This window comes from Neolamprologus brichardi, chromosome 23 (genome assembly GCF_056152115.1).
Source record: "Neolamprologus brichardi isolate AB-2024 chromosome 23, ASM5615211v1, whole genome shotgun sequence".
NCBI classification, from domain to species: Eukaryota; Metazoa; Chordata; class Actinopteri; order Cichliformes; family Cichlidae; genus Neolamprologus; species Neolamprologus brichardi.
In genome coordinates this window covers 32,793,515-32,810,322 of record NC_142125.1, presented here as the reverse complement: position 1 = coordinate 32,810,322, position 16,808 = coordinate 32,793,515, and the positions used below count along the sequence as shown (strand labels likewise).

Genomic DNA, 16,808 nt, shown 5'->3' with positions numbered 1-16,808 from the left:
ATGGTCGGAGAGGACAGGCAGGAGGCAGGAGAAAGGATAAAGCCTAAAGGTTAATACCTGCCGGCAGCCGGCACATGGATTTGGAGATACAAATCAACATTAGGAAGTTTTTTTTCCCTCTTGCGCTGTACCCGCAGTGCAAAGACGCCCATGTGTTTATTTGGATTATGGTAAAATAAATATCATGGAGAGTCAGGGGAATGGTGGAGCGAGTTGTGCTGTAACAGCATGAAGCAGGATTAGAGCCCCGCTAGATGTGACTGAAAAGAGGCACACTATGCTTCCCACTAACAAGCTCATGAGGAAAGCAACTGAAAATATTCGTTTCATTCAAACATAAGATATTATTATTATTATTATATAAATAAAAGAAGTATGTTTATTTTCAGGTTGAATAAAATGATGATCAGCCAAAACATTAAAACCACTGACAGTTGCTTTTAATGGTCATCTTTTTGCAAAGCTATATGCTGCTGAGAAGCCCTTGGTCCTGGTGGTATCTACAATACGTGGACTTACTTTAACATGTACCACCCACCTAAACAATGCTGCAGAAGAAGCACATCCCCCTATGACAATGCATCCTGTCACACCGCAAAGAATGCTCAGGAACGCCCCAGGCATTAACCCGGCTCCTAAACTCAAAATTCCACATGATGTCCTCAAACAAAGACAGTCCACTGGACCCCACTTTATATTCCACAGAAACCAAAGGATCCACATCCAGTGTGCCTCCAGCATTACTTATTTATGTGTATGTATAATTTGTACTCCTGATTAGAGGAACTCTGAAATGAATTTAAACCTATGCATCAAATTCTTGTTTATTAAGTCAATAAAGATGTTTGCTGTCCAATCATTCTACCACTAAAAAGGACTGCTCAAAGAAATCATTAAAGCCCAAAATGACCATGAAATTCATACTAATGAGGAGTGGATGTAAATTTCTGACCACAGCTTTACATACGTATACACAAATATACCAATCCAGGGGTTACCTTTCATGAGTGACTAAATCTGACAGACAGATTAATGCCCATTACTTGAAATAATTAATGTTTTAGCCTAGCATTGCTACCAGTGATAGCATGGAGAAACCTGCTCAGTAATATAAAAATAATGTGAGGCAATCATGGTGCAGACTATTTCATGCCAATCAGACGGTGTTATCTGTGACTTTTTAAAAAAAATGATACTTTGTTACTATTTTACATGGTAACAAAGTATCTCAGGATTGATTCTGTTATGTGAAGACAAAGAAAAAACATCCCTTGAATTAGGCGACGTTTTATGCTTTTTTATGCAAGATCACATGAGCAATAAGCTCCTTTGAAGCAAACTATAAACAAATGTGGGGTGGCTCAAGACATTTATATGGTTTATTGTGGATATTAGCAGTGTTAGCATCAACTCTGTTCACTTTCAGCTTTACAAATGTGCTAAAATAACTGACTTTGTTTTATTTATCAGCTAGGATCATGTATTGTGACCATGCATACTAATTTTTTACTGTGTCAAGAAGAACCCAAAAAACTGTTTTTTAGGTGTAGCCATTCTGAGTCCATGGGTAAATGGTCTTAGCTCCTGTGACCTGTGCCTTAAGTTCATGACTTCAATTTCTAGTTTCAAGTCTTATTAATCAAAACGTGTAGTTTATAAAATGAAACTCTTCTTTAGTGTCCAGATGGATGATAAAGATGTTTTGGCTTCATAACAGGCTGCTAGTATACGAGAGTACAGTATCTCTCTGTTTACAGTCACTCCTGATGTTTGGTTCCAAAAAGCTAAGATGACCACAGTGAAAACGGAAAACAGAAAACCTTTAGGTGACGTCATTGTAGGTACGTTCATCACTTATACACAGTCTATGGTGTTAGCTCATCAGGCTCACGTTGCACTGGCTTCTAAAAATATGGTTACATCCAGTTTCAATAAAACCAAGATGACGATAACCAAAATGCCAACGCTGAGGCTTTACAGTCCAATAACCAAGGGTCTATCATTAACACACAGCTTATGGTTAATCGACTCATTTTTCTCTTCAAAGTCTTTGTTCTGCAGTTCTCTGCTGTCACTAATCCTGGACTAAAACTCCACATGCACATCCAAAAGCCTGATGAACGTATAGCTACTGAAGTCTTTCCAGATATTCTAAGAATAAAACAGTCATCGATGTGTGCAGGTCCTGACAAATGTGGATTGCTGTACTGCTCCATTATTCAGTGGTCTGTCACATGTAACAACAGCGCAAGAAAAGTCTGAGAAATCACAACATGCCAAACTAATTGTAGTCCAACATATGGCGTTTCTGAACTATCCTCAGGTTCTTCACCACACTTATCAGCTCTTCCTGGTCTTGACAGGAGTCAAAGAACCCACCCACCAAAGAGTAGGGCCAGTGAACCCTTGAATAAAACAACTGTTTGCTGTGCAGTAAATGGACATAAAATTACTAATACTCTCAATATTTCTCATTCAAGCCTCTGTGACAAATCTTCCTCTGATTGTGCCTCGAGTAGCCCCTGTGTGAATACTTTGCCTTGTCCAGGATTATCCCAATGTGACAGCTTTCCAGCCAGAATTCCTCCGCTTTATCATTTAAACGACAGCGGGAGACATTTATCTCCTCAGCTTATCGTCTCAGCCACGCGTACATGACACTTGTCTATTGCTGTCAGGCTAAGATTCCACTGGTGATTCAGTTCAGCGTCTTGCTCTTCTTTATGTAAAACCCTCTTGTCTCTTATCTGAGTTAGTGGGGAAGGAATTTGATCCCTCATGAATGAAGCAAAAGGGCGTTAAGTATCACATCGCGATCAATACAAAGGTCTGTTGGCAAGTGGCACTCGAGGGGAGTGCCAAGAATGCACAGGAGTGTAATCAGAGCCATACTGCAGTTAAACTTGCTTGTATTAGTCTGCTGGTGGAAGGACGCGCCACAAGCTTCAATGGTGGAAGGCGCTAAAAGAACATTTGGCTTGAATACTGAACAAAACACCTGAACTCTTCAAATAAAAGTGCCTCATGGGTTACTATTAGGCCATTTATATTAGTGCTGATTCTCCTGAACGATAGGCGTCGCCACTCAGACAGAACCTCTGCATCAGTACTGAAGAAGCAGTCAAAACCAGATGCGAAGAAATAAGAAAGTGTCATCTTTTCAAACTGTTGAAACCTCTCCCTCCAAAGTGTGGCTTGCACCAGCAGATATGATGTCCCTTTTGGCGTTCGGTGCTGTTAGCTAGAGCAAGATCAGCGAGTCTGACGGCCCGTTATCGCAGTTCATTTCAAATATAACGTGTTACCGGTGACTGTTATTTTGGCTGCTGCACGTGTATTTGTAAAAGTTTCCCTCTGTCAATCATAGAAACATGATTTACTCAGATTTCTAGCAGGCAGGTTCCAGCAAAATATGTTTATAATGCTGTGAAAAAGTATATACAGTACTTCCTCCCCGATTTCTTAGATTTTTACATAATTGTTTCACTAAAAATTAAAATTCGAGAAAAATTATCCGAGTAAATGCAAAATGTAGTTTTTAAATGATGAAAAAGCTATCCAAACCTATGTGCCACCTAAACCTCATAAATGGCTGTGCCAGGACAAAAGTCCAGATAAATTAGGATTTTATCAGGATCAAAGCTGTGAGTGCAGTGCCAAAAATCCGGCAGTGTCCTCTAGCGCTTCCTGGACACCTACTATGTGAGGTTTATCAGGCATAAAATCTTCAGTGTCCTACAGAAGAGCTGGAGGGGTTAGCTGGAGAGAAAGAGGTCTGGGCATATCTGATTAGACTGCTGCTCCTGTGACCCAGATAAGTGGCAGAAATTGGATAGATGGAAGCTATCATGACATTGAACTGACTCAGTGATAACAGTAACATTTAAAACCCACATTACTGGTCATACTAAGGCCTCCAGTCACACAGACCAGTCAGAGACTACATAGAAAAATGACTGGTCAGCAAAGATGCTGTCATTAAGTGAACTTGTTGAAAGAAGGTGTTACATCGAAAACCTCCTTGTGGTTGTTTTGGTTGCTATCAGATTGCCGCGATTGCCTGTATTTTGTATGGAAGACTCCAACTTCGACTTGTCTCCACACTTGCCAACTACTCGCTAAGACACACGCTAACACTGTGAAGAATTTGATGCAAACCAGAAGCAGAGAATATGTTTCAAAATGTTTAACTTTAATCTTGAAGAGCAGTCTCTGCACCCTTATTCAAGTTTCACTACTACTTAACGAGTGTTTGCAGACAAATCTGTGTCTTCCATGCAAACTATAAGCGATTGCAGCAACCTGCTAGCAACTACGCAAACCCAAAGAGGTTTCTGGTGATGTTTGTTTTCCAAAACTTCCAACCAGCTGGGGAATATAGATTTTTCCTTAGCGACCAGTGGTTGCCGGGGTTTTACTGACTGGTCTCTACACCTGCATGACTGAGCCATAAGTAATACTACTACTAATACGAATGCAAACTTTTTGCTGGCCCAGCCAAGAAAACCCAGATGCCATATACAGGGTTATTTTGTTATGTCAAGTTCAATATTTAAAACTGTTTGGCTGCCTCCTTCAGTTTTTACTTTACGAATAACCTTTTGTGCACCAAATATATTAAATAAAATCCTTAGACGACCGCTTTACTTGCTGCTGACAAATACAGGAGAAGTGTAGATAAAAGAGGAAACGTTAGAAGGCGGCTTGGAAACTGGTGGCACCTTATTAAATCATATTGGCAATACGCTGGTAAATCCTAAACCTTTAATTTGTATTGAATGGAGGGATATGAATGGATTTAAAAAGCTTTTCTTTCACCTTTTACTCCACAGCAAAGGAGCCTGGTCCACAGAGGCGGCGAAGGTTGCTGCTTTACTATTTTTGAGAGGCAAAAGGAAGATCAATACAAGAGTAATTGGCTGAAATAAACCCTTAACAAATCTTAGGATTATTAATAATAAAAAAATTTGGGGAGAATCATGCTGGGATCGTTTCTCCAGCATTCCCTTTGGAGCAGAAAATAGTCAGTTTCAAATATATTTGCACGACTGGACATAGTGTATGTGGTTTAGGTCTGCGTAGAGGCAGGACACAGGACGTCCAGTCACTAGAGGTGAAGCACAGATATGACTTTTTACCAGTTTTTACTAGCAGTTAGCTTGTTAAAGTGTTGTAATAAAGGGAAGAATTGAAAATAGATATAGATAGATAGATAGAATTTTATTTCAAACATGCAAATATAATTGAAATGCAGCAAAGGTCAATAAAGGTTCATATCAAGCATCATGTAGCTTTCATTATAGCCTGTTTTTTCCTGTTTGTTAAAAGCTCGTTAAAACTGCCTTTTATGTTGTTTCTACACTAATTAACTGCACCTGTTTTAATCACAACTATTTCAGGTTTTTTCTTCTTAAACTTTGACCAGAACAGCTGGTTACACTGATAACTCTGCAGATTAAATGATTAAAAATGATTATCTGCAGCTCAAACCTGAGCAGATCGTGAACATGGAATCAGGTAAATTTCACTAGAACATGAGGATATAAAAGAAAAAATTAAGTGGACATCACACCTTTATGTGTACTTTTTGGCTTTTTAGCTATTTTTCTGTTGCAAGAATTGAAATAGAGGATATTACACCACACGTCTGACTTTCACTTAGAGTAAGAGGAGCTGCCGTGTCCTCACACTTAATGTGGCACAAGAAAAAGAAGCATTTTTTAAAAGCTGCAGAAGAAATACTTAGAAATATAAGACAAAGTGTTATAAGAGTATTTATCAGCCAACAAGTACTGCACAGGGGAGGAACGCAGCTTACAGCTGAAAATCATGATGTGGGTTATTAAGCTACTAACTAAACTGCCCAAACTGTTGTGCACGCAAACATAACGTGGTGCTTTGCCTGTTATTTGTACTTTTGTTTGTGGCTTGAAAATATTTTTATTTTCTGCTGCAATTTAGTTAGCCAGTCACAGCCCGTCACCGTCACAACACGACAATGTGTTGTATTTGAAAATTCAAGTTGAATTCACTTATGTGCACGACAGATCCAGGGAAAATCCTTTCCCAGTATGAAAAGGCTCATGAAATAATAGAAGCTGGCAAAAAAAATGTTTGAAAAAGAGTTATAATTAAACTCTTAGCTACAACTCTTCCACAGTTCACACAGAGCTGTGCAATATCACAAGTCAACTGTCAAGTAACTTGCTTTTTTAATACTTGAAACTTGTGGATTTACTGCATAACATCGAGAAATGTCTGTCAGAATACAGGTATTAATTAAGTCAGATTCAAGCGTGTTAGAATAATGTCTTATGATTCAGAATCACCAAAAGTAATGAACCAGCTGCTCACAGGCGGCTGTGGGTCAGATAGGAACTTGCTTGGGTTCTTCTTCTTTGGGGTTGTGTGTGTTAGGGTCACCATAGTGGATCATCTGCCTCCACCCTGCCCTCACATCTCCCTCTGTCACACCAACTATCTGCATGCCCTCCTTCCCTGCATCCATGCATATCAGGCCGCTCTCTTCTTTTACCCTTCATCTTCAGTCCCTTCGTTTGGTGTCCCTATTCTCACCTTTACACTTCTTCCATTACTTTTATAGCTGCCTCCGAACATGCCTTCCTGTACTCCAGCAGCAGTTTGGACCGGTGCCGTGTTGGAACACAGCACAGGTGGGAGTCATTGTTAAACCTGGCAAGATCCTGTTGTTCAGCAACAACAGTGACAGTCTTCTTCTTCTGTTTGGCCACCACTACTATGTCCAATTGGTTAGTCATCACCAGTTTGTCCTTCTGACTCTGGAAGTCCCACAGGACCACCCTAGGGGGCACAGATCTTCCTGTATCCTATGCCAGCTACTTGGCTATGATGCTCCATGTACTGTGTGCCCTGCCTGCCAGCGTCTTGCACCCTTCTGTAATGTGCTGAATTATTTCCGGAGCATCTCTGCACAAACTGCACCTTGGGTCTTGCCATAGTGTAATATATCTTGTGCTTGGAGCTTTTTCCTGTGCTGCCATGATCTGTGCACCTGTGCAGTCCAGCTTTGTCAAGCCATTTTCAATATCTGGATGAATCCTGCACTCCACCTGAGCTCTGAGAATTATCCAGATAACTGACGCCCCAACCTCCAATGAAGCCCCCTTCAGTTTCTAACAGAAGAATTTGCCCTCTTATCAGAACAAGCCAAATCTCCTTCTGCTCCTTCACATGGACCTGAATTGCCATGGTGTTTCACCCAGTGAAACCACTTGACCCCTTACTGGCAGCCCTCTTTGGTAGATTCCCTTTGCCATCACTGGTTCATAAGCAAACAGTTAGTACATCAACTGCAGAATTTCCACTGTTTTTTTTTTTTTTTTGCCGTTGTGCAATCACACCAATTTGTTTCTGGCCCTTAGAGAACCTAAAATAAAAGACAAGGTGTGCAGCACAGAGTGGCTGAAAACACAAAATGACTGAATCTCACTGTGAGTTAAACATTGCATTTAAGCTCAGAGTAATTCTTTGGCACAGATGGACAATATAGGCAGGTGCAACGTTTCCTGTAATGGCACAACCTTGAGAGGAACAAGAATTATTGTGAAAACACATTAGAAAAAAATTCTCTGGTTCCCTTGTGAGCTCAGTCTATGATCAAATATGCACAATCAAACAGACAGGCGGCGGTACCTTGGAGTAAAGATATATTCGGTCTGTGTACCGGCTGGCGCAGAACTGCAGGCCTGGGTAGAAGGGATGGGCGTTGTTGGCGTCCTCGCCACCATTGCCCCCATCATCATCATTAGCATCAGCAGTAGAAGATAAACACGGCAGAGCTCCGCAGTCTGCAGGGAGAGAGGAATAGGCTGACTAATATCTCACTGAGCATATATTATTGACTCATTATTGGTTTTCACTGCTTTATTGGTACTCTGTTTGCTCCTCTGGTGATGCAATGAGTAGAAGAGACATTAAACTCCTGCAGCTTTTAAGATTTATTATACTGAGCACAATATTGGGAAGATGTGGCATTTGTAGCAGATCATTCAAATATGTATGCATATACACTAGATGCATGGGAAAAACACCCATATATTGATGCTTATTGCTTTCAAACACTTGATTAAGAATGTGAAATGAAAATGTTGAAGCAATTATCTCTGACATTTTCATATAAATGGGAATCAAAGTCAACATTCTTGCTATCAGCAGTTGATATAAGAGCAAACAAACGTGGCGGTTTAAACACTCTGCTTTACTCTAAAAGTAGACCCAACAGATTATTGAAAGAACAGAGGAATTTTACGTCACTAGAAATAAGACTGCCTAGGACAAAAGATTAAGTTATAAAGTGCTTGAAATAAGTCACACCTTTTGTGTATAACTTATTAAAAGAAATCAACATTAACTCGCTTAACAAAGTAATAGCCCACGTTTATTGTTTTGTTTTTTGTGAAACAGGTGGCGGCAGATAACAGTTGATAACAGTTTCAGAATCAGCTGTAAAAGCTATAAGAGAAAATCACAGAATTTCTTTGTCCTGCTGGTGTAAATTCTGCTTCTAAATGGGAAAACATGAAGGCATTTTAGGGTGGATATACATAATTTGTCACAGTCTATGAGTTTTGTTGTTCTCAGTCCGATTTTAGACTTTTTAGATTCATTTATTTTGTTTTTTTTGTTTCAATTTCTAGTTTTGATTAAGGTCTGGATTTGATTCTCTGTATATTTCTAATCTTGTAGTATTTCTAGATGTTTTGGAACACTAGTTTCTATGTAGATTCATGGGTTATAATTAATCATACGTTTAATGCTAAGTTCACCATATTTTGTCAAATCTTAGTCTCTGTGGTAGATTTTTTTTATCTGTCATGTTACTTCCTGCTTTATTTTGATAGTTCTACTTCCTCTTTATCTAGTTTTCTGATTCTATTTAGCTGTGTCTTGTTTTTCCTTTTTTGTATATACAGTGCTGTCTCCCCCTTAGTCCTTTTTTATACATCTCTCATGCATTTCCTCGTCGTTCCACGTGTCAGTATTTTTCCAGCTTTATTTCTCCCGTCGGACTTTGTTTTTCCTTTTGGACTTTCTAACAGCCAGCCTTTGACATATAAACACATTTCATTTATGCTAGTTTTGTTTTTTACTGTGCAATTAGTTATCACAGCGAATTAATTATTTACATGTCTAATAAACCAGGCAAAATGAATAGCATGTTACACAGTTTGTGTCTTTCCCTGCTGTTATCCTCGTATACAGTCTTCCTGTTAGTGCTGTGCTGCATGGGGACGCTCCACTCACTCAGAGATAACAGTATACATGTGCAGCTATCCCACCGACACAGAGGAGAAAAACGGTTGGCTTAATTTAGGAAGAACAATCTTAGCTATGGATTAAGACAACAACAAATCTGTAAATGAATTATGTACAAGCACTGCATCAGAACTTCTTTTTTCCCTTACAAACAAAAACCAGACCACTGGGAAGCATAATGTTTGGTTTATTAAAAAGAAGAAGCGGGTAAAGCTTGAAAAACTCTTGGAGATGAATCTCAGGGTCAGGGCGCCGTCTCACTGCAGAGTCTTCAGGCTGAATCCTCCTGTGGTTCCTGAGCGGAGAGAGATAGCAGAGAGAAAAAGACAGTAAGTGTTAGACATGCCTGTGTAAGCTTAGCCAGGTAAATGCATTAGGAGATTATTTTTTTATTACCCTGTAATACAGTATTAGTGTGCCAACACACATTTAATATGTTGAACAAAACGAAAAGTATTTACCCTCTATGTAATATTTTCTTAGAGCCGCTGTCATATTTTAAACTTACCTTGTGTCTTCAGTCTCATTTGGTTCCTCAACGTTCTGTTGGCAGAGCAGAAATATAATACGGTAACTGTCAACAAGACCACGAAGCCTAAAAACAGTGTTTACAAGACGTCTCAAATAAAAGTATTTATTTATAAGTATATATCACAAAAACAGCTACTTGTTTCCACGACTGTTGTGCAGTTATCGTTTTATCAGCTGACCAGGCAAACACATGCCATCATATTACACATGCTGTACTGGCTAATATTAAATTTGGTCAACTCAGCAAAAAGCCATGGTTTTAAAAAATTATTTGCATTTAAAAGTAACTTGGAGCAACTAATTATGTGTTGCTAGCTTAATCTGGTGTCAATTAGCATGTCTAACATCTACATCTATAATCCACTAATATGTTTGTATTAGCTAGTTATATATAGTCTTTTTTTTTAACATCTTACCTTTTAAAATGCTGATATAGCTCTATTGTGCAGATAGCATACGTTACTAACTTAAGAGAACTATTGCAAGTCTTTGATTTGCCATTGGAATAGATCTGGAATTGAATTGGACCCAGTGTAGATGACAAGATTCCAATGTCCCAGTCTACATTGTCATGAAGATTGGGACTGGACCCAGTCTACATTGTCATGAAGATTGGGACTGGACCCAGTCTACATTGTCATGAAGATTGGGACTGGACCCAGTCTACATTGTAATGAAGATTGGGACTGGGTCCAGTCTACATGACAGAGTAATGGGGTCTTGCCTAAGGGCGTGACATGGCTGATCAACCAATTAAATTTGCCTCCTGAGGTGCATGACTTTTCCATCTTTAGCCTGTAGGGATAACAATGTGTTGATGTGCTATAAGTGACTTTTTGCATCATAACTGAATCACAACCATTCAAACAATGGACACAGTTAAAAATTCAAAAACAAACAAAGATTAATAAATGAAATCTTTTTTTTAATATGATAATCTAAAAGTTTTGAAATATTTCTTTTTTAAAAAGCACAAGACAGTAGATTAGCCTGGTGTTTGCATGGCGTCCTAAACATCTGTAACCTATACTGACACATACTTTTCTATTAAAAAGGTCAAATTAAAAAAAATGAGCATGAAACTAACTGCTAGCATGCTAGTCATCTACAAGTTACAACCTGTCCTACATGCAGCACGTGTTAGCTTGGCTGGCAAAACAGAGTTCATAAAAGAGGTTATTTAAGACACGCATTTGTACCAATGAGTCCAAGTACATATTTAAAAAAAAAAGAAAAAAGATTAGAACTGGTGAAATATAAACATTTGGAAGCCAAATCTACCGGATGTAGCTATCAACTGAAATTGCAGCAGAAGTTTATATTTTAAAATAAAGTTAAAATTAAGCAATGTTTTTATTTAAACAAATGTACAAACATAAGGGATAAAGTGTTAATGTCACATACCGTGGAAAAGATGGACGCAGCTACTGTGACGTCACCCATTGTTCCCAAATTCCTGTTTGAAGCTTTGAGATGAGCATTTCTGTGATCGCCATAGTGGCTGCAAAAACCGGAGTGAGTTTGACTGTGGATCCACATGCTTGTTGGTTAATGACAACTCATTAGCCAATAAACGTGCAGTTTCATACCGATATGGCCCAAAACGCAGAAGAGTTGTTTCCAGAAGTGAAGACAGAAATCTGTTTTCCCGTAAACCTCTATCGGCCCAAAAGCATTTTTGCAACCACAGCTATCATCATCTGGTGACTTTCAGTTTTAAAGCAATTCAATTTTGTGACCAACTAATTTTAATCACTATAGAAAACTATTCCTTCAGTATAACGCTGTTCAGCAACACAGAAAGCCAACTTCTTTGACAGAAAATGCCCAATTTATTTTTCACAAGTTCACTCTAGAATTTGCTGAACAACAGGATTGAAACGCAGCTAGAGAGCAGAAAAAAAGAGTGATAAAATGATGGTCACACAAGGAGAGAAACAGAGAAAGAAGAGAGGGAGCGGGTCATTAATGTCAGCTATGTAGCTTGCTCATCCTGCCAGCATCTAGCACGAAAAGGTCAGGTGGTGGAAATGAGACCGCCACTGTTCGACCACGCTTCATTTAGACAATGACCTATAACACTCTGATAATACTTGCCTTAAATCACTTCGCGTGGCCAGTTGTCTGCCTTGTCGGTGTGTGTGTTAGCGAGATTGTGCGTGCGTGTGCGTGTGTGTCCATCTGGCTTGCTAATGGGGGAAAAATACTGACACAGGCTGTCTGCGACAAGAGAGTTTCCATTGAACAAGTGCTGCCCTGCACCTGCACTGGATCGCTAGTGGGTATGGGAGAAAGACATCTCTCCAGTGTTTTGGTTGGGAAACGAAAGAGAACTCCAAGTGTGAAGACTGCTGTTGCCAAGCCACTGTCAATCCCCGTTTTTGAGAATTAAATGTATTTAACTCTTTGTTTTCTCTACAAAATCTCTCAAAAGATGTGTATATTTAATAAAAAAGTGAATTAATCATTGTAGATGAAACAGACTTTTCTAGCATTTTAATGCAGTTGTTTAAAACAAACAAACAAACAAACAGATTTTCTACCGACTGAGTGCTGCTGGTGGCGTAATATGATTCAGATCAGTGTTTAGTTCCCTTTGCTAGCTCGTTTCTTTCTTTCTGGCTATGGTGGAAAACTCCTACTCTTCTTAGCACATTTTCACTACCAGCTGCTGATCAGTAGAAAACCATGACATCATTAGTGTGAGTGTACAATGCTGACAATATGCAAACTCACTCATAGCAGAGTGATTATTGGTCACAGAGTACATTATGCCTGTGAGGTCAAACAATATATCATATTTTTCACTCTACCTAGCACACCTTCATATGGAACTGCACAGGTAAGGTATTTAAGCAGAGACACACTGGGATAGCTGATCGGTCAAAACCAATGAACAGCTGATCAGGCTAAAATATCTGCATCTGATCACAGATGTTCACCTACTCAGAAATATAATTATACGTCTTTATGATGCAGAACACAACAACTGATTGGTCCATTTGGCAGCAATATGCTGTTTGAACATCATATTTATTTCTGCAAAGGTTCTGTGAGGCTTTAATTCCCTCTCTGATACTAATGCTAATGGCAACACAGCAGCCACTAATCTGCTAGTGTAGCATTCGCTACACTATGGCTACACTACTGGGTTTATATTAGACAGATGCTTACGTTTCTATCTCTATATCCTTAATCACGTCATAAACCGTTCTTTTAACATGCTCTTTGTACTCAAAGTATTTCAATCGCTTCTACTTTGCAGTATTTCTTTAACCAGTTTTTATTTCCCACAGAAACTGACTGTTTAATGGTCCATCGCTGCTTTGAATAATATCAGCGATGTAATTTGATGCCAAATCCCTTTGTATCGATTTGAGATCATCCAAGTAAGACATTTTCTCTCCTTGACCTATCCTGTACAAAGTCCATATCTTTCACTTTTATGTTTGCCGTCCTCATAGGTGCAATTTTCCCAGGTCTGCCACAGATTGTTCTGCTCTCAGACCAGCCTCAGCTGGAATGGGCCACTCTGAAAACACCAAGATAACCAGACGAAGGCATTTCACAGAGCTACAAACCTGGAACCAAAACATTTTTAGGACACTAGCTTTTCGCTAAATCCCATCCATCCTTTTGTCCTGCTGCATCTGTAATGAAACCTTGCAGCTCTGCAGTGTGCAGCCTATATTTGTTGTAAGCAGTTTTTTTCCCCCCCTTCCCTTGTTTGCAGTGGTAGAACGCGCCAGCTGCATTAAGTGGGCCATTTATACGATGGGGGCAATTCATCTTACAAAGCCGTCTTATTAGACTGTCACTTACACAGTATGAACAGTGCCTTCAAAACACCCCAAGGGATTTATCTGTTATTTTACTGAGAGAGAAAGAAAACAACGCCTAATTGGACTGAGTCATCTTATCTTCTGCAGAATTGAAACAAAAGATTAAAAAAAAAAGAAAAAAAAAAGAAATCCTAACTGTGCTTCTCAAGCATGAAGACGTTTGGTGCCGCTGCTACATTTGCACTAATATCCAAAAGAGACAGGTATCCATGTTTAAATGTTTGGGCCATGCAGATCGACTGAGCGACAGACAGTAAGGAGAGAGTGGAGACGGGGAGGTGGAGGAGGAGTGATTGCCTGTCTGTGCTGTGAGGAAAGTAATCTCAGAGCAATCAAGAGGTGGGAGCGGCCGACAGCTCTGCGGTTTGCCTTCTAAAACCACAGGCAGGTAGAGGAAAATCATTAGGCGCCGCTCCTGACCCCATAGGTCACTTTTATTGGACAAACACAGTGCTTTGTAATACCCACGCTGCTGGAGACAGACTGGCAACAGCATGTAACTAAGAATCTGACTAAACAACAACAGGACAGATAAATGCCTCGAATAGTTTTTCTTTTCTCAAACAAATTACGTCATGCATACTAGCCGGTACACTCGTGCAGTTTTTGAAGGCAGTCTGATTTGTAGATGTAAGCTGTCAATATCGTCTGTCTCAGCGCAGGCTGCATCCCTCGTGTTGAAACAAGAGCCGTGTGAGAGCGGTACTATCTGCCATAGGACTACTGGAACTACCTATAACAAATCAAGTGAAAACATTAACGTAGTAACATGCGCCAGGTCACTGGGTCTAAACTCTAGGGTCAGAGTTAGGTGTAGGGCTTGGTTACCATCCGATCCCTCTTGTAGAATTGATGCCTGTTTAAAACACCCAAATGTATTGTTTTAATAGAAAAGTTTCAAAATGTGAGACTTTATCTTCAAGACCCTGAAAATGTGTCTATGTAGTATGTGGCTAGAACAACATCACAGGTTACAAGTGAGATGGTGGATTCAGAGGTCTATTTCATCATAGGTGGTAACCCTAACCCTGCAGGAACCGAACTTTACTTCTGAAGAAAGCCCAAACACGTGTGAGTCAGAATGACTCTTTTCTTTATTCTATGATTAAAGTGACTTGGGAGCACAATTAAAAAAAACTAAAGTGGCACAGATTTACTGTAGTGTTGGGGTTGTCGGTGATGCCAGCTTTAAGGTCAGAGGGTGTGGAGCCTTAGAATCAACTAAAGAGGGTGTTTGTCAGTCATTTGGTTTTAATTGGCTAACACCAACTAGTAAGACTTGAGGCATGCTCAATCATCCAGGTAAGGAAATCCCGAAAAAGCTGATTTTGTTCGTCTGGATGTAGAGTTTTCAGTGGGAGAAACGTTTCATCAAGTGACTTCTTCGGTCTCAGCTGACTGCAGTCCAAACTTAAACGGTTTATAAGATTGGGGAAACCTGCAGTCAGCTGAGACTGAAGAAGTCACTTGATGAAACGTTTCTCCCACTGAAAACTCTACATCCACGTGAACAGAATCAACCTTTTCGGGACTAACTAGTACAGTACTGATCAGTCCCATTTTAACACTTCTATGATCAAGATTGGGCTTTTTTAAATCAAAAACAGTCAAGTCTTAAAACCATGAAAAAACATGGTTAAAATGGCAGACTGCGGTAACTGCGGTGACTGCTTGGCAAGCTAACAGGTTTATAGATGACCCTCAACTCTCAGCCTGGCCTAATGCAGTCTGAAAGGCGATAGAGTCCTGCTGTGTAAGCTATTACATTATAAAGACTAATTTTTGTACCTTTTTCAATAAATTAATTTATGAACTGCTCATACTTATATATCTATACATACATACCGTGGGTGGGCAGTTAATAAGCTGAACTCAGTTCTGTTCAATATTATTTTTGTCTCTTTATAAACTGCTACTGTTAAGAGTAGATGTTGTAATTAGGCAATGAAAATGTGAAGTAGGTAAAAACAGCAGTTTATCTTTTAAAACACATTCCCAAAAACAGAGTGAACAAAATCTCTTTTTGCTAAATTTCAAACTACCATTGCCAGTTTTCTTGTAGTTTAATTACTTTATCTGCAGTTTTTCCTTTTTTTTCTTACTCAGTGGCAGAAATCCAGTTTTTTTTGTCATGAGTGATTTAAGAGCTCGGGAATGTCCTCACAAAACTGCTCCCAGGTCCCATACTCTTTTAACGCTTTGCCCAAGAGGAGCCACGTGACAGCTGTGTGCTAGTCCGCGTTACCATGTTCAGTCTGAAGCTCCTCCAAAAGTGAAACTAACTATCTGTGATTCAGTCCTCTCGCCCTGATGAAGTTAACAACATGGTAAATTTTTAGCACTGACTTACACAACACCTCCTGACTTTCGATACAATCCAAAAATACCAATTTCAGTCACTTTATTCAATTCAGTTCAGGTTTATTTTTATAGCACCAAATCACAACAACAGTCACTTGAAGGTACTTTATGCTGTAAGCTAAATTTCCTAAAGTATTCTGGAAAAATACCCAACAATCAAACACCCCACAGAGCCCCACAGGAAAGGGGCCTGGTGGCTGAAGGCTCTGCCTCCCATTCTACTTTTAGAAACTCTAACAACTATAAGTAACCCTGCAGTCTGACAGCAAAGTACTTTATTAGGACAACATACATAGCAGTACTATCAGATCTTTAAGATAAGTTTGGGCCTGCCCTTTTATGTGAGGAGAAGGATTATACATTTGATTGTGGCTCTAACAGGGAGCCAATGAAGAGAGGCCAATATGGGACAAATATCATCTCTTACTTGGCGTTGTTAGTACCCTCTATTTTGGATTAAATGGAGGTTTTTTAGGGAATCTTTAGAACAACCTGATAATAATAAGAGTAGTTTCCAATGGCTTTTAATTTTAGAGAAACATCTTGGACATCTTGGTTAAAAATGACTCCAAGATTTCTTACAGTGTTGGTGGAGGCCAAGGTTTGGCATTCAGAGGCAAGTGTCTGGTTCAACGCAGTTTCTCTGATTTTTAAGGCACCAAGAACAGCTGTAGTTTGATAAACTATGTCATCTGGGTTCAATGATAGATATAACGAGGTATCATTTAAATACCAATAAAAATAAATCTGAAAATTGAATAAACATGACAGTTTGTC

At 39.4% G+C, this 16,808-nt stretch overlaps 1 protein-coding gene across 2 annotated transcripts in view; it reads right to left on the bottom strand.

The window, feature by feature from the left end:
- The window catches only part of zranb3 (zinc finger, RAN-binding domain containing 3), a 119,266-nt gene that overhangs the window by 36,935 nt on the left and 65,523 nt on the right, over positions 1 to 16,808 (bottom strand). For both annotated transcript variants that reach the window (XM_006795711.3, XM_035909868.2), the window contains exon 15: positions 7,675 to 7,829. In XM_006795711.3, coding sequence (XP_006795774.2) covers positions 7,675 to 7,829 — 155 coding nt within the window. The remainder of the gene's footprint in view (positions 1 to 7,674; positions 7,830 to 16,808) is intronic.